Here is a 23676-nt window from a genome sequence, read left to right on the forward strand (position 1 = left end):
TTTATCAGAAAATTTAAAAACAATTATGATATCTAATTTTCAACTAATTCATTTTTATGAATAATATAAATGTATGTTACATAAATAATAGCAACATTATTCTATGAAAATACACTCATTTAGTGCAAGACCTATTTTTCATTGAAACCGACAGATTTTTAAGTAGAATGGTAACCCAGAAAACGACAGAGCCTTAAATATGCCATGGGCCCAGTTAGAATCCCAGAAATAGCTCTGCTTAACCAATCTAGACTCTCTCTCTATATTCCATGTGTAGGAAAAAATATGGATAGTAATCAGGTGTCCTAGGTTAGCATATACATGAGCTGTCAATAATACATTTAAAATTTTATACTTTGTACTTTGCAGTGATACTGGTTTGGCAGAAAATGTTCATGCACAAGACTTTAATAAAGGTTCCAAATTCTTACTTATTCTCGTCAGTATTATTCATCCCAGTAGACTTACAAACATAAAACAGGTGCATTCATCGGCCGAGCTATCTAGCTGCAGACATTTTCCTCATGGTTCACCATGTCACTCTGTCTCGTATGTAGTGCATTGCCTTTGCATGGTCCTCATCCGCCAAGAGACCATCCTGCAACTTTCCTTTATCACTTGGCTGTTTGTTCACCTTTTAAAATTTGGTTCATTTTATGCCATTTTTATCATATGTGTATTCATTCCTTCCACAGACATTTATTGGCAAACAGTGTGTTTGAGATTAAAAATGAAACACAACCCTAGACTCTACATTCGTGAGTGTGCAGAGTAATGGGGAAGCAGACAAGTAAACGTGCATTAGGGGCAACTTACATCTGTGTGAGTGCTGTGGTGGGGGAAGGTAGGGGAGCCCGAACCTGCCCCTCACCTCATTCCGGGGAAGTGCTGTCTACAGGTCACCTACGTCTATAATACGTACCGACATCAATGCACACACCTAAAACAATATGTCATTTTTGTTGTAAAATATAGATTCACAGGTAAAATAGTCACCCAGTAAAATGTGTATGAAATGAATGAATTAGTTTGATCTGATGCTTGCAATAGCACATTTAGTTCTCCCTTGGATTATAGTTCGTTTTTTTTTTCTATTTCACAATCACAATTACCAATTGCTGCAGGAAGTAGGTATCATTTAATGACAATTCTTGACGACAAACAAGATAACGTATGCATATCTATGTTACCGTCGTGCTGTATGTGGTGTGTGCACTAAAGCATTCTGGATGAAATCCATACAAATGGATATAAATTATATTAAATCCATGTAAACCATCACGAAGTACTGGTCAAATCACTCTTTTGTATGAATTTGAATGGAAGTTTAGAAAGTTGCCCATGATCAGATTATGACATATTTTTACCTAAAAAAAAACAAAACGAAACTTGTCCAACAAAAGTTTTCTTTGGCCCCTGTTTCTTTAATAGCGATTCTCTTAATTCCCTCTCCTCACATGTTATTTCAGTACCAGTTTATGAGGGCAAGCCAGTGCTGTGCTTTCCCTAAACTTTCCACCTTCCCGCTGTGCTGCAGTGAAACTCGTAAGTCATTCTAGGAAAAAATAAACGGCAAACCCAACCAAAGGTCCAGCAGTTGTCCCCTAAAGTGAAATGACATAATCCATAATGTGTGGGACATCTGCCTCTGAACTTTTTCATTCTGGCTTCAGAGTACTCCCGTGAGCCCTTCTCAAGTGATCCTTAGAACCCTTGGTATAAGCTCAATGTAGCATTCTGTACACTGGCAATATAATTTCTAGGTATATAGTCGTTGGAGTAGAATACCGTCACATAACTTGCAAATGTACAGGTCGGCAGGAGGGCCTCATCCATGATCACTTTTAGGAATCTTCACCAGCAGGGAGGGCTGTGCTCTTCAGGCCGGTCATATCGTCATCACAGCGGGCAGCGAAGCAATGGAGAAGGGAGGCGTCCGCGTGGCGGCGGGTTGTAGTGGGTCAAGACTAGGAGTGGGGCAAATCACTTCTGCTCATGTTCTATAGATTCGAACCTCTGAGTGCCATGCCCACAGCTGCCTGTGAGGAAGGTTGAGAAATGTGGTCTAGCCCAAAAAGATAAATCAATGACGATCAGCAGCTAACAGTCTCTCCCACAAGCTTCTATTATGAAAAGTCATTCTAGTTACTCGTTTCTTAATTATTATTGAGTGAATTCACTTGAAACACATTGTTGCTAGAGTGCTTTTTATTAAACAAAGACGTAGTTCAATAAACAAGTTACTGTTTTCTGAAATCCAATAGTTTCCTTATATAAGAACAGAAACGATTTCATAAGCAATTCGTGCGTACAGATTTTCATTTCTCTTTTTCTTTGCTAGGACGGACATATAATGACCTGAACCAATATCCTGTGTTTCCATGGGTATTAACAAACTACGAATCAGAAGAATTGGACTTGACTCTCCCAGGAAACTTCAGGGATCTATCAAAGGTAACTTTGTTAATTTTCTTCATAAGGCTTTATTCTAAAAGCGTTCCTACCAGGTATATTTGTAAGAAGTAAACCTGCATCTTCTTTTGTGGTCTGTGACTAAAGCACATCAATTCTTAGCATAGGAACTAAGCTGTAAGAGGATAAATTAGTACTAGCATAGACAGAATGAAATGCATACTTGAGAAAAAGCAGATGTAAGGAGAGATTGCTCACATATCCTTGGTTTCAAAGGTCAAGGTAAAAAAAAAACCCTGAAATTAGAACAAAATATTATGGTAAATTATTTCTATGATATATTTCTTAGGTGATAAGACATATCATCTTGACCATCTGCACACACATGCGCTATGTAGGGAAACATAATAGTGAAAAAAAGTAGGGCACAGTAATTTATCAAGGATCTGTTAAGATACAAGAGAGATTTGGCCCCAAAAAATGGCAAGAAAAAATACATAATGGTGGATAAGAATAAAAAAGCAAATTTTCGGTTAGTTTACCTCATTTATCCAGAGAAAACTTCAGTGGGTTACTAAATTATTTGAAGTGCAGTGAAAAATTAGGAACTAAGCCCCAAAATGCTTCTCTGGAGCCTAAGCTGATGTCAGAGCCGGACCCTAAAGTTTACACATACACTTCAGCCATTTTAAGCCTCAGCTCATTCACTCTGGATTTCACTCTCTTTTCTATCATACTTTTTTTTTTTTTGAGAGAGAGAGAGAGAGAGAGAGAGAGCAGAGCATGAACGAGCATGCCAGCAGGGGAGGGGCAAAGAGAGAGGGAGAGAGAGAATCTTAAGCAGCCTCCAGGACCAGCACAGAGCTGACATGGGGCCTGATCTCAGGACCGTGAGGTCACAACCTGAACCGAAATCAAGTGTTGGATGCTGAACCGACTGAGCTACCCAGGCGCCCTTCTACCATTCTTGGTTGTCCACTTTAGCATCCCGCAGCAGGTTAGGGGCCACACGTGTGTGCGTTTGGTTTGGGTGCAGGGAGGGCTGAGGGGCTCAGCAAGAGATGCGTAAGCCCTGCAAGTCAGGGAAACATGCATTGTGGCCAATTTGAGAGTGATCCCACAGATAGTTTTTAACTCAGCGCACCTTCTCTTGCCTCTTTTCTTACTTTTGGAAACTAGACCTACGAGGTTGAAGTTCTGTATTACACGGCTTACTAGCTGTGTGACCTGATGTCACTTTCTCTTAGCCTTGGTTTCCACATTTGTAATACGAGAATAGTACCATCCTAAGCCACACGGTTGCTAAGATCAAATGACACATGCATTTAAAGAATGTGACACTGGTACTTGGCACATTGAAGCACTTCGTGACTATTAGCTATTATTATCATACATGCAATATTTCTTAGCCTGTTTTTGAAGCCAGTGTACAAATATCTGCACATTCTTATCTGTCGTTCACTCTCTAGTTCTTTTATGTTTTGTGTGACCTCCTTATCGAATCTCTGTTGCTACCTCATTGCTAATTTTAGTTATGATGTTACAGGTTTGAAAGGGACCTGAAGAGATGAGTTAGCCAACATCTTACTGAGAATCACACATCTGGGAGAAAACAAAATGCTAGCAATTTAATTCTAATATGGTCTCAAATACAGTAATTTTTCCAGTCCAAATGAACTGAACAAAAATCTTGCATCATTTACCATGGACGAGTAATTATTCAGGCCCAGGTAGATAGAAACAGTGTACTTCATGGGGCCTGCCCTCCCGGAGCAAATATAGTTATAAAGTATCTGAATCATGAAACCATTCTCTGCAAAATTGAATGATAAGGTATGATATTTTACAGAGAACTACATGAGAGGCAACAGGCAGTAGTTAGGAAAGGGAGCCCCGGAGCTAGACTGCCTGGGTTCGCATCCTAATTCTGCCAACTTACTGGCTTCAGGGTCTTAGACAAGGTTAATTTTCGTTTTGCCTCAGTTTCTTCACCTGTAAAATAGGGGCGATAATAATAGATGTGTTGTGAGGATTTGATGAGTTAGTAAGTGTAAAGAACTTAGGAGAGTTCTTGGCATTTCAACATTAGCTAACACCGTATGTCTAAAGATAATGTAGTAAATCATTGATAGAGGTCATATACTTTGAATTATCTTTCAGATATTGATGATAAATAGAGATGCTATTATATTCATGTTAGCATTAGAATGTGTGAAGATATGCATTTTTTTGACATGACTTGCCAAGGTTGTGGTGTAATCTTTGGGTGTGAAACAAAACCAAACTAACTCATCAGCGTGAGGATGAAAACTGTCAAAATGGTTCTTTTACACCATCTTGTCTGCATATGTTTTATTTAGCATGACTCAAGTGGCTGTTATATGCTAGTCACTATAAAATACACATACAATAAAATTTATAGTAGATTGTCAAGTAGTATGATATGCAGTATTAAAACCTCAAAAGCTGACTACCACTCTGGCTATTTTAGATTTTTTTTTTAAGATTATTTTAAAAACAGGGCAAGAGGGTCTTTTGCTTTGAAATTAACTGGACTATTGTGGCAGTAGGAAGCTTCTCAGTTAAGTTCCCTTTACTTCCTCCATTTATGTATTCATTTTTCAGTCAACAAATGTTTATCGTACCCCTGCTATATGTCAAGCACTGTACTGCATGAAAGAGTGTACAGGAGTTAATAAAGCAGACTTAGTCTCACCGCTTTTTGGAAAGAGTCCAGTCCAGAGCTGAGATGAAAACTCAGGTAGTTACCAGAAATCTGAAGCCAGCATTTCTGACAATAGGTTGAGTGGGGACTGGACCAAATTGGAGAGTTCATGCTTAACTACTTGAAGACATTGGACTCAAATGTTCTTAAAACACTATCCCAACCAAAGAAAACATAGCCTTCATTATGATTAATATGGATTAGAGATGGCATATGGTAAAATATTTGCAAGTCATTATAGATTTTTAATTTGCTCCTATAAAAAAGACATAAATGAGGAGATCACTGTTTCTAAAGTAACTAGAATATGTAAACATTCTTCAGGTTTTTAGTGCTGATTCGCTCAGCGTTCCTTTTGGCAGAGCATTTCCCTCTGTAACTCCCACGTGCTCTCCTGATTGTATGTAATGTTAAATAAGTAGAAGAGGTAAACAAACAAGGTGACGTGAATACTAACTATACGTTCGCAAGCATGGTGTCCTTCGTGCTGCGAACATTTGAACCTATGAGCTCTTAAAAGATAGATAGCTTTTTTTTCTGCTATGTTCCATGCTTTAGTAATTTGTTCTTTATATTCTGTCAGACAAACATGATAGGAAAACGTTAGCAAATTAAAGACTCCTGATGTGTTAATAAATTACTCTTGCATTGTTCCCATGCTTCATTGAATTTCTTAATAGGAACTTCTTACAAATGGACTAGAAACCCAAAACTACCCTGTATAAAAATCATTAATAAACAAGATTTTAATGTATGAAAATATTTTATATACCTAATAGGAACGTGACATTTGAAGTATAATATTATAATTGGAAGGACAAACTACTAGTAGTGAAATATAATAGTAATGAGATGACCATTAAGAAGGACATGAAAGTCTTACTGGTATAATCAATACTACAAATGAAATATTTAATACAGAATTTGTTAATCTTCAAAAGCTCAAGGAAGAATTGGAATATCTGAATGATATTATTAACCAGGAACCTTCTAAAAGGTCTCTAAAAGCAAAAGAAGTGTTCCTAAACAAAGATTGGGACCCGTGGAATAATTTCTAGCAGTGAATAATTCTACAGTTGGTTTCAGTAAGCACCTTTTTTTTAAATTTTTTTAATATTTATTTATTTTTGAGAGAGAGAGAGAGAGAGAGAGAGAGAGACAGCACGAGAGACAGAGGGGCAGAGAGAGGAGGAGACACAGAATCTGAAGCAGGCTCCAGGCTCTGAGCTGTCAGCATAGAGCCCGATGTGGGGCTTGAACTCAGAGAGTGCAAGATTGTGACCTGAGCTGAAGTCAGCAGCTTAACCAACTGAGCCACCCAGACGCCCCGTCAGTAAGCACCTTTGAAGCCCCAAATAATTTTCATGTTCTTTATTGTATAAAAAACATCAGAAGCTGTGAGGGGTTCCTGGGTGGCTCAGTCAGTTAAGCATCCGACTTCGGACCCGTGAGATCATGACCTGAGCCGAAGTCGGACGCTTAACTGACTGAGCCACCCAGGCTCCCCTCACAGCTTCTCTGATCTTGCAGTTTGTGGGTTTGAGCCCCGCGTCGGGCTCTGTGCTGACAGCTCGGAGCCTGGAGCCTGCTTCAGATTCTGTGTCTCCCTCTCTCTCTGCCCCTCCCCACTTGCACTCTGTCTCTCTCTCAAAAATAAATAAACGTTAAAAAAATAAGCTGTGAAATATACAATCCCTAGAAAATTGAATTTTTTTCTTTCTTTATAATCCCACATTACACTGGCTTCATGAAATTCTATGTTGTCAGAACTTCTGAATGAAAGCTTGAGAAAACCCAGTTCATATTGGCTTGAACAATAAATCAGTGTTCTGACTGAAAATTCAGAGGCACGTTTGGTTTTCAGCGAGATCTTCAACAGTGATACGTATAATAAAGGTTCTTTGGTTCTTTCCTTCTTCGGCTCTGCCTTCCCCACTTGGGCCTCAAAGTTCATCTGCACTGAGTGGCCTCCAAGAGCTCCAAGTACTCCCCTTCAAGTATTAAAATGGCTGTGTCAGTTGTTCTAGACCTCACATCATACAACCCAAAGGAAAAGAAAGCATCTCACTGAGTAGCGCTCATGGAAGACAGAAGAAACTTTTCTTTCCCAGAAATCCCAGAAAATGTCTCCTTATTTCTCATTGGTGCTGCTTAACAGGGAGGGGAATATGTTCACTGGAGATGAAATAAGCCAGTCATTTCCCATGGTTGGAGCCAAAGGTAGAGTCAGGATCACACAAGACACCTGTCAGGGAATGATGAGGTGAAAGTTGACCAAAGGGAATTTGGATTTCCATTCCCTAAAGAAAGAGGACTTAGTTGTGGTCAGCTCTCTGTTATAAAGTGTCGACTACATTGTATCTGAGTTTCTTCTCTTCTATAATCTAGAGAGTAGCAAATAAATTACAGGTTTGTTTGCACACAGCTACTATATAAAAGGAGCTTTTGCAAGGTGCTAAGAGGACCTTAATGTATAGTCCTCACCCTGGAGGAATATTCACTTGTTATGAGGGGAAAAAAGCCAATAGGCAATGGGTTTTTATTACATGCATACAATTTTAATAGATGAACATCAGGTGGAATCAGAGATAAATTTGCCATAAAGCTAAGGAAGCTTAAACTTCAAGGCCCCTCATGTTTCAGGGGCTTCCTATGCCTTGCCCCTCATCTTACGCTCACAGGCATAGGTTTGTTTTCATAGAGAGCCCCCCCTCCAACAAATTCCTAAGCCCTCTGGACTTTTTTTTTTCCTCTTCTTTAAAATGAACACAGTACTATTTACGTAATAGGGTTGTTGGAAGAATTAAACGCACTAATGTAGGAAAAGCACGTAGGGTAATACCTAGCACATGGGTAGCATTCAGTGGTAGCTACAAAACACATTTCTATAACTGTCAGCTGAGGGCTCACTGTCTTCGGTACAATCGAAAAAAGTAGAGAGAGGGGCGCCTGGGTGGCGCAGTCGGTTAAGCGTCCGACTTCAGCCAGGTCACGATCTCGCGGTCCGTGAGTTCGAGCCCCGCGTCGGGCTCTGGGCTGACGGCTCAGAGCCTGGAGCCTGTTTCCGATTCTGTGTCTCCCTCTCTCTCTGCCCCTCCCCCATTCATGCTCTGTCTCTCTCTGTCCCAAAAATAAATAAACGTTGAAAAAAAAAAAAAGAAAAGAAAAAAGTAGAGAGAAAGATGGTTTGATTTAATTTTGTTCTAATAAAATAAAAAGCAATACCTTTTAATAAGATACAGAGTCATGGGGCACCCTGGGTGGCTCAGTCGGTTAAGCGTCCAACTTTGGCTCACGTCATGATCTCGCAGTTTGTGGGTTTGAGCCCCGCGTCCGGCTCTGTGCTGACCGCTCGGAGCCCGGAGCCTGCTTCGGATTCTGTGTCTCCCTCTCTCTCTCTGCCTCTCCCCTGCTTGCGCCCTGTCTCTATCTCAAAAATAAATAAGCATTAAAAAAAAAAGATGCAAAGTGATATTCTCATGCAGAAAGTAATTGCTTTTCATCTCTTTAAATTGTCAAATTATCAAAACCTTAAACATCCAGATACTGAAGTTAAATGTTTATTGAAACTTGAGATGCACATTTATTTAGACTGAAATATTTTATGACATTTATAATATTCATATTCTTTCTTTAACCCAGTTAATTGAACAAAGAGCACAGGAACAGTGAAAGTTCTTTATCAGTAAAATTTATTAGACCCCTCGTTTTGATTAGCCTTCACAGGTTCTAGTTTTATGTATTACCTGTACAAGGTAGAGGTTATGTTTATTGTTTGGCATGATGGACAGCAAATGAAACAATGTGTCATTGACTTATCTTTTCAGCACTCAACCAGTAGTGGGTGTCGACAATTTTTCCCTCCATGTATACAGATTTTCCTTATGGAGATGCAACGTTGTGGTGAAATCTATCTTAAAACATGATATATGCTAATGATTCAGTTATTCACATATACTCACACGAACCTTGCTCTTAAATTACAGTGGTTACATGGCTTTGACATGAAGCACAGCCTCTGCTCATTAAAGTGTAAATGGAATTTTCCTATTTCCCAGTCATGCCCTCTGATAAATGAAATAGTTTCATCACAAAGCCAAGTCCTGCTAATATTGACATGAGCGTTAAGACATCACACACACACACACACACACACACACCCCCATTCACTGAGTGGAAAAAATATATTTTGTTAACACAGGAATTGTTTGACTGACAGATGATGATAAGCATAACCATTTTCCCAAATTATTATGCCACTTAAAAAAAGGAAGTGATAATGCCTCGAGGCTTTGAAATGTGATAATGCAAATGAACGCACTGAAGTGTGAATACTCTTCAGCCGTCCATCCATGATAGTACAGCCAAATGTCTATATGCCATATAGAAGAGAGTTTACCTTGTTAGGTGTGGGGGGGTGCCACATTCAGCAATGTGGCACAAGTTTCTATCGTTATTTTATCTTTTCTTTTTCACCTTAAGTTAACAATATCTAAAATGAAATTCGTTCTGTTTATTTTAATATATAATCTCACTAATGCTTAGGTTTTAACAACAAAACCTGAAGAATGGGCAAAACTACTAGGTGTATTAATAGCTGACTATGATGCTATAAAACTTGGCAGAAGATAAAAATGTGAATGTGTGAATTTAATTCTATACCAAAACCCGCCAAAAACCTACTGCCAAATTTGAAATACTTTTCTAAATATACGTTGAATGTCACCTTAACGTTAGTATACCCCAACTTGAAAACTGTTTTTGTTAGACTTGCTCATACTGCATTGTTGAAGGAGAGGTACTATTTTGAGACGGAGTATTGATTGGCAGTATTTGGAGACCGTTTTAAACTCATGGAATAATCCAACCTGAGGGTATAACTTGCAAAGGGGGGAAATGCAAAAAAGGCACCAATTTCAAAATTGGGTTTATTTGAATTTATATTTCTATTCATGTACTTGCTCTTCCGTTATACAAGCATTTATTGCGCACCTACGTTGTGCCAAGTACTGGAGATAAGAAGACGATAAGACGGTTGAACGTCTGACTTTGGCTCAAGTTATGATCTTACGGTTTTGATTTGTGAGTTTGAGCCCAGCATCCGGCTCACTGATGTCAGCACAGAGCCCATTTCAGGTGTTCTGTTCCCTTCTCTCTGTCCCTCCCCCACTCCTGCCTGTGCTCTCTCTCTCTCAAAACTAAATAAAACATTTTTTTAAAAAAGACAATAAGAACTGGTTCATACCCTTAAGAATCTATATTCATTTTTAGTTTACCCAGTGGCATATTATGTTCTTTTCCTTCTAACTGAAAGAAAGAACCAACTAAGTTCAGACAAAGACAAGAGTTGGTTCATAGGCACTGTGATAACCAGAAATAGTGAGGTGATTTTGTTCACTTTTATCTCCACTATTTGTTGGAGATATGTAATAGGGTGACAGGGAGCTCTGAGGATGTACACAGAAGTCCCAAACCGGTCCCATGCTCTGCCAGCTTATGCTAAATTTCCCCTAGTCTCTTTTCTAGTTCCTTCCCATTTAGCCAATTGTCCGACCCCTTCAGAGAGAAAGAGAGAGAGAGAGAGAGAGGGAGAGAGGGAGAGAAAGAGAAGAAAGTGCTAGAGCCTGTCCTGCTTTGATAACTTTAAGCTGTCAGGGGCACCTGGCTGGCTCAGTTGGTACAGTCTGCAACATTTTTTTCTCTTTTTTTTTTTAATTTTTAAAAGGTGTTCATTTATTTTAAAAAGTGTTTATTTTTGAGACAGAGAGACAGAGACAGAGACAGAGCAGAGTGGGGGAGGGGCAGAGAGAGGGCGACAGAATCCAAAGCAGGCTCCAGGCTCTGAGCTGTCAGCACAGAGCCCGATGTGGGGCTCAAACCCACAAACCGTGAGATCATGACCTGAGCCAAAGTTGGTTGCTTAACTGACTGAGCCACCCGGGTGCCCCATGCAACTCTTGATCCAAGGTCATGAAGTCGAGCCCCATGGTGAATGTAAAATTACTTGTCAAATAAATAGATGAATAGTGAAAGAAAGAAAAAGGAAGGAAGGAAGGAAGGAAGGAAGGAAGGAAGGAAGGAAGGAAGGAAAAATGAAAGAAAAGAAAAGAAAACTTTAAGCTGTTAGAGAAGGAACTGGGAACCATAGGAGCACTTTTGCAGTGTATGTTCTTAGAATACTACCTGTAGAGAGGAAAAGAGCCTGCTTATGCCCTTTGGGGTCGCATCTGAAGCACAGCGTTATTAAGACAAAACTAGGCCAGAGTCCATCTCCTTTAACGTTTCTCTCCCGCTAAAACAGAATTTTCAGTAGAGATGGTCTTGAAACTAATTTGTAGGCTCATCATTATCCTAGCACTTAATACTTAGAAAGCCTTTAGAACTGACACATGAAGATTTAGGATATTTAATTATGCCTCCATTGTTTTTTTTTATGTCAAAATTGGTTACTTTTCACTAAGATATTTAAAATAATTTTCTTAGGAATTATCCTGGGGTAATGATGATAACAGCCAACATTTGACATGCACTTCTTATGTAGTCATTGTGCTAAGCACTTTACATAGATTTTCTCATTTTATCCTCACAACTTTATGATGGATTGCATCGGTTTTATAAGTTGCATTTCCTTTCATTTGTTACCTATTATTTCCCTACAATAGGTAAATAGAATATACTGAAAAAAACAAGCAAACAAAAAAAAAAAAACTAAAAACAGGGCACCTGGGTGGTTCAGTTGATTGTCTGACTTCGACTCAGGTCATGATCTCGTGGTATGAGTTCGAGCCCCATGTCAGGCTCTGTGCTGAGGGCTCGGAGTCTGGAGGCTGCTTTGGATTCTATGTCTCCCTTTCTCTCTGCCCCTCCCCTACTCACTCTCTCTCTCTCTCTCTCTCTCTCTCTCTCTCTCTCTCTTTTTCTCTCTCTCTCTCTCTCAAAAATAAAACGTTAAAAAAGTTTTTTAATAATAAAAAAATTCTAGTGTGTAATAAATCTTTTAGATGCCCCCACCTTTCCTAAAAGCCCTACACTGTGGACAGCCATGTGATAGGAGCAGAGGAGGCAAAGAAATGCATTGAGGGAGCCGTTCTCCACCCCCAAAGACTTCAGTCCTGTGTGGAACTGACAGACCTGTGAATATGCTAATCAATTTTGCTAATCAAAATTCAACTTTAGCTCAAAGTCTCTCTCTCTTCCTAATGTAATTAGTCATGTTTATTCATCCTATGAAAAAAATATAAAGAGAATTGCACTCAAGTATAGCCAGCAAAATATACATCTTAACACATACTTATCAATGCTTCAGTACTTCGGGTTCTGTTTATTAGGAATGGATGTGGGAGTTGCGTGGAGAACAGCTGAAGTTTACCTGATGATGAGAGGCCATGTTGTGCAGAAAATTGTGAAGGGGAGACTTTATCTGTTTAAGAGAACATTTTCACACATTAGAAGTACAACTTTTCTTTTCTTTTTTAAAGATTTTATTTTGAAGTAATTACTACACTCAACATGGGGCTCAAACTCATAACCCTGAGATCAAGAGTCACTCACTCCACCACGAAGCCAACCAGGTGCCCCGAAAATGTTTGTATTAAAAACTTTCTTAGCTATAAGAACACCCCAGAGCATAACCACAATGGAAAGGTCTTAGTGTGAGTTTGAAAGATTTTGCTTCGTTGTGGCAAGCAAGCTTTATTTTATTTTGACTTGTTGGTATAGCAATTTTCAAACATAAATAAAAGTACCAAAAATAACTAATACACTTAGTTATTACTAATACACTTAGTAGTTATATATTATAATTACTCACATGTTTAGCTTTGTTTTTGTTCTGCTGAAGTATTTTACAGTAAATTAAAGATATATCATACCTTACCCATAAATACTTTAGTATGAAAAAAGCATTTTTCTTCATAACCAGAACACCATCATCACCCCGTACAAGACTGACAGTTAAAACTCCCTAGCATTATCTAACACTGCGCTTTAAATCAGATTTTCACACTTATCTCCCATATACCTTTAAAATTTGTTTTTTTCAAGCCAAGATTCAGTCAAGGACCTCACGTTGCAATTGATTTTTATGTCTCTCAAGTGTCTTTTACAATAAAATAGCTCTTAACCAGCACCACCCCCCACTTTTTTCATGATATCGTGTCATCGAAGAGACTGTTCCAGTGTTTTTATAGAAATCTCAGCTTCTGGATTTGTCTTATTTTCTTCATATTGTCATTAATTTTGTTTTAACTAGTGAAGTTTTGATATATGGTGATTCAAATATCAGTGAAAATTAAAAACAGGAATTTATATTTGGAAATATATGCTCTTTATTGTTTGCTAGCTGAAATATAAAGTTATTGTAGTTAGATTAAAATTTATAGAAGTTTAAATGTTTTCTGGGTCATATAATTGAAAAAAAAGCCCCTCACATTCTATACATGGGATAAACCAACTTCTTTTTTTTAATATAGTTTATTTATTTATTTTGAGAGAGAGCGAGCATGAGTGGGGGGAGGGGCAGAGAGAGAGAGAGAGAGAGAGAGAGAATCCCAAGCAGACTCCACTTTGTCAGCATGGAGTCCAATGTGGGGCTCAAACTCACAAACCACGAGATCAAGATCTGAGCTGAAGTTAGACACTTAACTGACTGAGCCACACAGGTGCCCCTATAAACCAAATTGTTAAGCAAACAGTGCAAAGGGATTAGGGAAGACTAAAATCTCTATTATTCTCACTTGTCGTTTTATGTATATTCTTCAAAAATTTTTTCTCTGAATACTTAAGCAAAAATAAATTGCATATGTACTATAAGATTTTTAGGAAGCCATTGGGGGTGACTGGGTGTCCCAGTCAGTTGAGCATCAGACACTTGATATTGGCTTAGGGCATGATCTTATGGTTGAGAGTTTGAGACCCACGTCAGGCTCTGTGCCGAGTGCAGAGTCTGCTTGGCATTCTCACTCTCTCTCTCTCTCTCTCTCTCTCTCTCTCTGTCCCTCTCTCTCTCTCTTTCTCTCTCTCTCTCTCGATCTGCCTCTCTCTCTCTCTCTCTCAAAATAAATAAATAAGCTCTTTAAAAAAAAAGAAAGAAAACTATTGATAATGCTGTGATGCTGAAATTGCTTATGATGCAAATGGCCTTTTTCAACCCTGGTACTCGTAATAATAATTTACTATTACCTATAATCCATTCTCCACACAACCATTGGAGTTATCTTTATAAAGCCTACTTCAGATCTTTTTTTTTGTCCTGCTTAAAAGCATTCGTTGACTCTCCCCTTCACTTACCATAAAATATGTTTCATTTCCCTGATCTACAAAGCCATATGATGTGCCTCTACCTATTTTATCACCTCATCTCCTAAACTCTTCCTCTCATCCGCTATACTTTAGGCACAGTCTTTCTGTTCCCTGAACATGTCAGTCAGGACACCTTAGGCCTTTGTACCAGCTCTTCCTCTGTCGTGAATTCTCATTCTTGAATTGCATTTGACCAGCTCCTTCTGGGTATTTACATCTCTGCTTAGAGGTTCTCCTTGAGAGATGCCTTGCTTATCACCCGGGCGCTCCTATCCTATTAATTCTGTTTTAATTGTCAGTAGAGCACTTATCTCTGGTATTTTCTCATTTACCTAATTGTTTATTTAGAATCCATCTGTTTCTGCTCTAAAAACACACACACGTACACACACACACGAATACAAGCTTCATGAAAACAGCAACCTCATTTATCTTATTGTAGGGCCTAGAGTAATTTCTGACACATAGTAGGCACTCAGTATTCACTGAACGAATTTATCTTGGAGTTTTTTCAAATCAACCTTTTCAGTTAGATGCATAATATGCAGCAGTATGGGTGTGTCATCATTTATGTAACATTTAATTATTTTTGAGAGAGACAGAGTGTGAGTGGGGGAGGGGCAGAGAGCGAGGGAGACAGAATCTTAAGCAGGCTCCAGGCTAGTAGCAAAGAACCGGACAAGGGCTCAAACTCACGAATTGGTGAGATCATGACCTGAGCTGAAGTCAGCCACTTAACCAACTGAACCATCCAGGAACCCCATCACCATTTATTTAAATAGTCCAAATCAAAACCACACTGAGATATCACCTCACACCAGTCAGAGTGGCTAAAATGAACAAATCAGGAGACTATAGATGCTGGAGAAACGGGAATCCTCTTGCACTGTTGGTGGGAATGCAAACTGGTGCAGCCACTCTGGAAAACAGTGTGGAGGTTCCTCAAAAAATTAAAAATAGATCTAAGCTATGACCCAGCAGTAGCACTGCTAGGAATTTACCCAAGGGATACAGGAGTCCTGATGCATAGGGGCACTTGTACCCCAATGTTTATAGCAGCACTCTCAACAATAGCCAAATTGTGGAAAGAGCCTAAATGTCCATCAACTGATGAATGGATAAAGAAATTGTGGTTTATGTACACAATGGAATACTACTTGGCAATGAGAAAGAATGAAATATGGCCTGTTGTATCAATGTGGATGGAACTGGAGAGGGTTATGCTAAGTGAAATAAGTCATACAGAGAAAAGCAGATACCATATGTTTTCACTCTTATGTGGATCCTGAGAAACTTAACAGAAGACCATGGGGAGGGGAAGGAAAAAAAAAGAGAGGGAGGGATCCAAACCATAAGAGACTCTTAAAAACTGAGAATAAACTGAGGGTTGATGGGGGGGGGGGTGGGAGGGAGGGGAAAGTGGGTGATGGGCATTGAGGAGGGCACCTGTTGGGATGACCACTGGGTGTTGTATAGAAACCAATTTGACAATAAATTTCATATTTAAATAAAGGTAACATATGTAAATAAAATAATAATAAATAAATAGTCCCTTATTGGATAGTTAGACTACACCTAGTTTTGTTTTGTTTTGTTGCCATTTCAAGCAATGCTGTGAGAAATACAAATATCCTTGTATCTGATTCTGTCCATGTTATAAATTCCTCCAAGTGGAATGATTGGATCAAAAGCAAGTGCATATTTTTAAAAATATTACCAGTTTGCCCCATGAGAAATTTATACCAATTTATATTCCTACCAACATTATTATGACATATCATGTTTTGCTATACACTGGCTAACATTGATATTGTGAAACTTAATTTTTGACAATCTAATGAATAAAAATAGAGTTTATTTGACATTTTAAAGCTTGCCAGTGTACTTCTGACTTTTAACTGTAAGGAACAGAAAATCAACTTAAACTGGCTATAACTTCAAATGTAAAGTTTTTATTGGCCCATATAACTGAGAAATCAACAGGGCGCCTGGGTGGCGTAGCCGGTTGGGCATCCAACTTTTGGTTTCGGCTCAGGTGGTCATCACATGGTTTTTGAGTTCAAGACCTGCATCAGATTCTCTCTCTCCTTCTCTCTCTGCACCCTCCCCCAACTCGCACTGTCTCTGCTCTCTCAAAATAAATAAATAAACTTTAAAAAAAATAACTGAGAAGTCGGGGATTGGTCAGTGTCATGGGACACTACATCTCTGGTATTTTTTCTCTTTGGCTTCATTTTGAGACAGGCTTCCTTATGTTACTGCAGTGATGCCTTTGTAACCCCACTAGAAAAAGAGAAACCTTCTTTCCCAGATAGTTTCAGCAAAATTTTATTGGAGTAAGTTAAATCATCGGCTCATTTCTGTACCAGTCTTAGTAGCCATATGGATAGAAGATGCTGATTGACAGGTCTGGATCACACGCTCACCCAGGGCATCTGGTACTGGAATCAGCCCACCTGAACCAGGTATACGGAGAGTAGGGAAGGAGTGGTTCATAAAGGAAGAAAGAGTAACGCATGGTGAACAGAAAGAGAGTATATATCCAGTATAGTGGATCAGCTGGTGCTGTTTTTCCTGTATATATTGGAAATTTGCATCTATAAATTGCCTGTTCATCTCATTTGCTCATTTACTCAATTAGATTATTCATCGGTTTCTTATTGATTTGTAAGGGCTCACTTTTTAAGGAAACTAGCCTTTTATCATATGTGCTATAAATATTTTTTACTTTGTTGTTTGTCTTTTGATTTTGCCTAAAATTTTTCTCTAAAGTTTCCATGTGGAAATTTAAATGTTATATAATCAGATCAGTCAGTCTTCCCTCACTCAGAATTTATTATGTACCTAAAAAGAACCAAGTACTGTATTAGGTTCTCAGAACATAGAGATGAATAAAAGCGATTGCCTTGAAGGGCTAGTCTACTGGGTAAAAAGAAGTCATAAACCTGCCTATTACCAGATAGTGTCCTGGAGGCCTTCACAGATGAAATTTGAGCTGCTTCCGGAAGAATGCATTGAAATTCCCTGGTCAGATAAGAAAAAAGGCAGGGAGTTTCCTTGAGCACAGAAGCATCTGTAGGTATGATTTCTATACGGTCAGTCATAACTGAGAATTTTAAGAATGATGATAGACAGCTCATGACTGAACAAAATGAAAAGACAAGAATTCTTGAAGCTTCTTCTCAGGATTCCCAAGCCCTTGGTTACTATAGTGAAAGATAACAAGGTAAGTTCGATATGTTAGACGCTCAGATATGTTGAGAGTATTGAGATAACAAAAGCGATACTTAGTTAGTGAGCCAAACAGATCAATGGGCTCCACCCCGCTTCCAGCTGTGTGTAGCACAAAGCTTCCGCTGGTTCTGTGAAATGGATAGCCTCTGACTAGCAATGTGATCTTGATTTGACTTTTCTTCATTGTTCTCATTTATAATGTGAGAGAGTTGGACTGGTAGGCCTGTAGGGTGTATTCCATTTCTGAGGATCTGTGATGGTTGAGGAATTAAGTAGGCAGTTATAGAAGAAAAAAATGACATCAAGATCAGAATTTCATATTTAGCAATGAAATGGCAGTGTAGTGCTGTGGAAAGAATAGAGGCTCTGGTACCTGTTTCCTCCTCATGAAATTGGGTCCGTAATGAATGCCTTTCCCACCTCAGAAACTTATGAAAATCAATCTAGAAAATGGATGTGAAAACATATGTTATATAAATATATAGTACCACTAGCATTTGCAAGCCGAGAGCACTCGCAATCGCAAGCTCGTAAATATTTTACATACACAAGTAGAATCCTAATACTGTGAACATGGCGAGGATTTTCAAGTTCTTTTTGAAATACCAGACTTCAGTATTATTAATATTACTTTAATTGGACCTCTGATTCCTCCTTAAAACCCTTTTTTATTCCTAAAACTTGTGATCTATTTTAATGGCATTGACTATGCCTCAAGCCAATCTACGTTGATTTTATTTTTTTACATTCAATAAATTTAATTTACATTTATATTTTATTTTGTGGTGATTTGTTTCTTTTTTAATTTGATTTGATTTTTTTATTTATGTTTTAGCTAGTTAATATATAGTGCGATATTGCTTCCAGAAGTAGAATTCAGTGATTCGTCACTTACGTACAACACCCAGTGCTCATACCTTCTTTTGTTTTTTTTTAAATTTTTTTAACGTTTACTTACTATTGAGAGAGAGACGCACACAGAGCATGACCAGGGGAGGAGCAGAGAGAGGGAGAGACACAGAATCCAAAGCAGGCTCCAGGCTCCGAGCTGTCAGCACAGAGCCCGACGCGGAGCTCAAACTCACAAACTGCGAGATCATGACCTGAGCCGAAGTGGGTCGCTCAAGCAACTGAGCTACCCAGGAACCCCAAAATATTTTTTTGTTGTTTATTTTTTTGAGAAAGAATGAGAGGGGGAGGGGCAGAGAGGTTGGAGGTGACAGAGAATCCAAAGAGGGTATCAGCAGCAAGCCCCAATGCAGGGCTCAAACCATGAACCATGAGATCATGGCCTGAGCTGAAGTCAGATGCTCAACTGACTAAGCCACCAAGGACCCCTTTACTCATACCTTCTTAATACCCGTCACCCATCCAGCCCATCTCCCTCCCACCTCCCTCCATGAACCCTAAGTTTGTTCTCTATCATTAAGAGTGTCTTGGGGCGCCTGGGTGGCGCAGTCGGTTAAGTGTCCGACTTCAGCCAGGTCACGATCTCGCAGTCCGTGAGTTCGAGCCCCGCGTCAGGCTCTGGGCTGATGGCTCGGAGCCTGGAGCCTGTTTCCGATTCTGTGTCTCCCTCTCTCTCTGCCCCTCCCCCGTTCATGCTCTGTCTCTCTCTGTCCCCAAAATAAAAATAAATGTTGACCAAAAAAATTTAAAAAAAAAAAAAAAAAAAAAAAAAGAGTGTCTTGTGGTTTGTTTTCCTCTCTCCTCTTTCTCCCCCCACCCCCATATGTTTATCTGTTTTGTTCCTTAAATTCCACATGAGTGATGTCATGTGATATTTGATAAAAACCCTTAACAAAGTAGGGATAGAGGGAACATACCTCAACATCATAAAGGCCATATACAAAAGGCTCACAGCTAGTATCATCCTCAATGGGGAAAAAGTGAGAACCTTTCCCCTGTGGGCAGGAACAAGACAAGGATGCCCATCTCACCATTACAACTTAATTTAGTACTAGAAGTCTTAGCCTCAGCCTCAGCCTCAGCCTCAGACAACAAAAAGAAATAAAGGCATGCAAATCAGCAAAGAAGAAGTCAAATTTAACTATTTGCAGATGACATGATACTTTATGTAGAAAACCCAAAAAATTGCCAGAACATCATGAATTCAGAGTCACAGGATATAAAAACAGTGTGTGGAAATCTATTTCTATGCACCAACAACAAAGCAACGATAAAAGAAATCAAGGAATCGATCCCATTTACAATTGCACCACATTTATTTTTGATGCATTTATTCATAATACAGCTGTATGCCCAGACTTGCACATTCTCTAAAGTTCTTTTAATTCCTCATAGAGTACCATTTACCCAGTTAGTGTTTTTTTATTTAAATTATCTTTGTTATTCATTTTTACCTCTTTAATTTATATACCTGTCCCTGTCCCATAAAACTTGTAAGGTTTTATAAAGATAGAAAAGTATTGATAGGTCAAAGCTAAAAGAAAAGAAAAGAAAATAGGAAAATGTAATCAAAGCAAAAGTTTGCACTCAGAAATACGTACCGTAAGGATTCTAGCCAGAACTTTTCAGGGAGCACTACTTCTATTGCCTGTTAATAGTTATTATAAAAACAAGAAGAAGGATGAAGTTTTAGAAGAAAGAAAGAAAGAAAGAAAGAAAGAAAGAAAGAAAGAAAGAAAGAAAGAAAGAAAGAAAGAAAGAAAGAAAGAAAACATTGGTGTGAACAAAATTAACCAATTCTTTTTATGATAGTATTCCTCAGAGCCTTTAATAACGTAAATCTCCATGAGCATCTGTCAGGATCTTTGCTCCATATAATAAAGTCACAGGTTTGTTTTTTTGTTTTTTGTTTTCAGGAAAACAAAGCTTTTTGTGGTATTTAAGACTGAGACAAATGTCTCTGTTTAATATTCAAACAGGGGAAATAGAGTGATAGAGTAGAGAAAATCCTCAACACCATTTCTTTGATAAATTCAGTTGTATTTTGGGGTGCCTGGGTGGCTTAATCAATTAAGCATCCGACTCTTGATTTTGGCTCAGGTCATGATCTCCATGGTTGGTGGGTTCGAGCCCCCGCGCCTGGCTCCACACTGACAGTGGGAGCGTGCTTGGGATTCTCTCTCTTCCTCTATCTCTGCCCCTCCCCCGTGTGCTTGCGTGCACGCGCGCTCTCTCTCTCTCTCTCTCAAAATAAGTAAATAAACTTAAAAAAAAGAACATTTTAAATTCAATTGTGTTTTATGTAATGTTACATGTATAATTTTCCACCAATTTTATACGGAAAATAGTTCTTTTTGCAAGCTATGTACACTTTGTAGCAGTTTGAGAAACTGGATCATAATAATAAAGTGCTGCAGAAGTGGGATTTTTATTTTTCATTTTTGCACTGCGATCTGCTACACTTTATCTGTTACAGGGCCAAACTGTGGCATACGAACTGACCAGAACAAAATCATAATAAATCTAATAGCAGGTTGTAAACTTTCAGTTAAACCTGTTCATATGGAAATACCTAAAAGGCATAGAGGTGGCTGTTCCTAAAAGCCTACTGTTTGTGAGAAATGGAAATTGGCAACAATTGCTATGGTTGTTACGGTAAAAATGGGAAAAGATTACAAAATAGATTTACTTGTAAATGTAAAATTTACATTTTATTGAGTAAAGTTTTACTTTTTCACCAGAATTCCTGCCTTATTCGTTTGCTAAATCCAAATGGTTTTGACATTGCATTTTTTGCTCAAATTTTAAAACGATAATATACTTACCACCATATCAACTTATACATGGGTCAGTAGGTAATTATAGGCAGGTAGATGATAGATAGACAGATAGATAGATAGATAGATAGATAGATAGATAGATAGATAGACAGATACACACACACACTATATGTTTGGATCCCATAAGAAAATATGTCATCTGTGATGAAATTTTCATTTCTCAGACATTTTGAAGCATTCTTCCTTTACATGATTTATTGCTAATTGATTATTAGAACAAAATTATAGATAAATAACAAGAACAAATTAGATCATATACATTTTGTTTTATAAAATTCATTCCTAAATGTGTTAGATAAAAATTCAAACTTGGAAACGTATTTTAAGAAGTTACTAAGGGAGGCATATACATACTTTAATATTGTGCAACTGTTTCCTACAAAATATTATTCTTTAAAACATTCCAATAAAATGACATCGGATGAAACTTGAGTAAACTTAAAAGTGTAAATATTTATTTTATCCCTTTTTCAGTAGTTGAGGAGAAGGCTGGAAAATATTAGAGGAAAGACTTTTACCTTTTTCAAGAAGGTTTTGTGAGGTCTTACAGAACCAACAATCTCAAATAATGGCAATCTTTACAGATCGTGCAGACATTTTATGCATGTGAAAGGTCCATTAACATATTCAAGACAGAACAAGGTATTAAACATTTTAAATGCTTTGAAAAAACAGACTTTTAATACTGAGTTAGAAAAACAGATGTCTGTACATCTAGGAAAGTATAAAATATGTTGGCCATCTTAAATGAAAAAGGATGTCAATTCCATTACAGCTCACATTCATTCTACTGTAGTCATTACCCTTTTACCAAAACATTAATGACACATTTGTTTTAAATATTATTAACATTTTATATGACATTTAATGAAATGACATAGCCTTTTTATTTCTATGTAAAAAGATTTGAGAGATGAACAGTGAAATTTAGCAAAGAAAATTTAAGCCTTCGAACATTTAGAAACATATTAAGACAAAAGTTCTTAATGTTTTTTGAATAATTAAGTTAAACCAAAGTTTTTAAAAAAACTTTAATAAGTTTTTTAGTCTTTAAGTTATAATTAGGTTAAGGAAAAATGAACATAGTTTACAAATAATTTTAATGTTAAAGATAAGAGCCATTGCAAGTAAGAGTTTATTATAGAAATTCTAACAGACTTTTAACTGCTGACATCATTGCGTTATTGGAATTAGTCCCCTGGGACCCAAAGAAAAAGCTTACAAGCAATTCATAAATGAATCTTTCTCTCTTGTGTAACACCATTTGTCCCATTGAAACACTAATTTTCTACTACTTATCTTGTTAAAATTAAGCCCTGGGGGGAACTTCATAGTTAACTAGTAATATTAAATTTTGAATAAAGGAGTTCTATATTATACTTAGTATTCATCTTTTCTTCTCTCTCTCTCTCTCTCTCTCTCTATATATATATATATATATAGTATGCATCCTAAAACAAAATAATGCAGCTATTATCTATCATGAGAATGGACTCCATGTCCCATAAACCAAAATCAGACAAAAGCTGAAGCTAAAACAATTTGTTCCTTGAAATCATGAAGACTATATGCTAGAAATTCTTAATGATTATGTGTGCCAAGAAGTTGGAGACAATGATCCAATTAACACAAGCTTTGTTGAAAAAATATATGTGTGTGTGTGTGTGTGTGTGTGTGTGTGTGTGTGTGTGTATGTGTAATGCTCAGGATACTGAGCTTCACTATAGGGATTAACATCATAATTGGGAGTGTGGTGGTACTGATAGGAAAGATCTTAGTGACCTTACAAAATGCTTTCTAGGGAATCTGAATTGTCTGGATTATTTTCATCAGCCTTAGGTTTGTACTTTCACTTAATGAAAAGAATACATGATTCATTTGTATAGTAACAGAATGGAACTAGCATTCCAACAGGGTTTCCTTATGGGTCATTATTATCTTTCACAATCTGGGTGGCCCTCTAGTAAGATAAGGTTTTCTCTAATATGGTTATCACATGGTCAACTTCCTCACATTCTCCTCATTGGATTTCCTATGATCAAGCTAAACTTTTATTATGATTATTGTTACGGAGGCAGGAAAATGACATTAAAAGTATTGGTTTTGCCTTGATAGTTTAAACTGGATCGTTCCTAGTAATCCAGTTTGCTGAAACTGTTTGTAAATCCAGAAACTGTGCACATATAAGTCATCCTCCTGAGAGATTTTTAGCAAGTAATCAGTATAAAAATCAAATTTGATGAAACATAATACAAA

At 37.8% G+C, this 23676-nt stretch overlaps 1 protein-coding gene across 11 annotated transcripts in view; it reads left to right on the forward strand.

Annotated features, from left to right (window-relative positions):
- Window positions 1-23676, forward strand: part of NBEA (neurobeachin) — a 685885-nt gene that overhangs the window by 575412 nt on the left and 86797 nt on the right. For all 11 annotated transcript variants that reach the window (XM_043576682.1, XM_043576704.1, XM_043576721.1 and 8 more), the window contains one exon: window positions 2342-2454. In XM_043576682.1, coding sequence (XP_043432617.1) covers window positions 2342-2454 — 113 coding nt within the window. The remainder of the gene's footprint in view (window positions 1-2341; window positions 2455-23676) is intronic.

The sequence above is a fragment of the Prionailurus bengalensis genome, chromosome A1, assembly GCF_016509475.1.
Source record: "Prionailurus bengalensis isolate Pbe53 chromosome A1, Fcat_Pben_1.1_paternal_pri, whole genome shotgun sequence".
Lineage (NCBI taxonomy): Eukaryota > Metazoa > Chordata > Mammalia > Carnivora > Felidae > Prionailurus > Prionailurus bengalensis.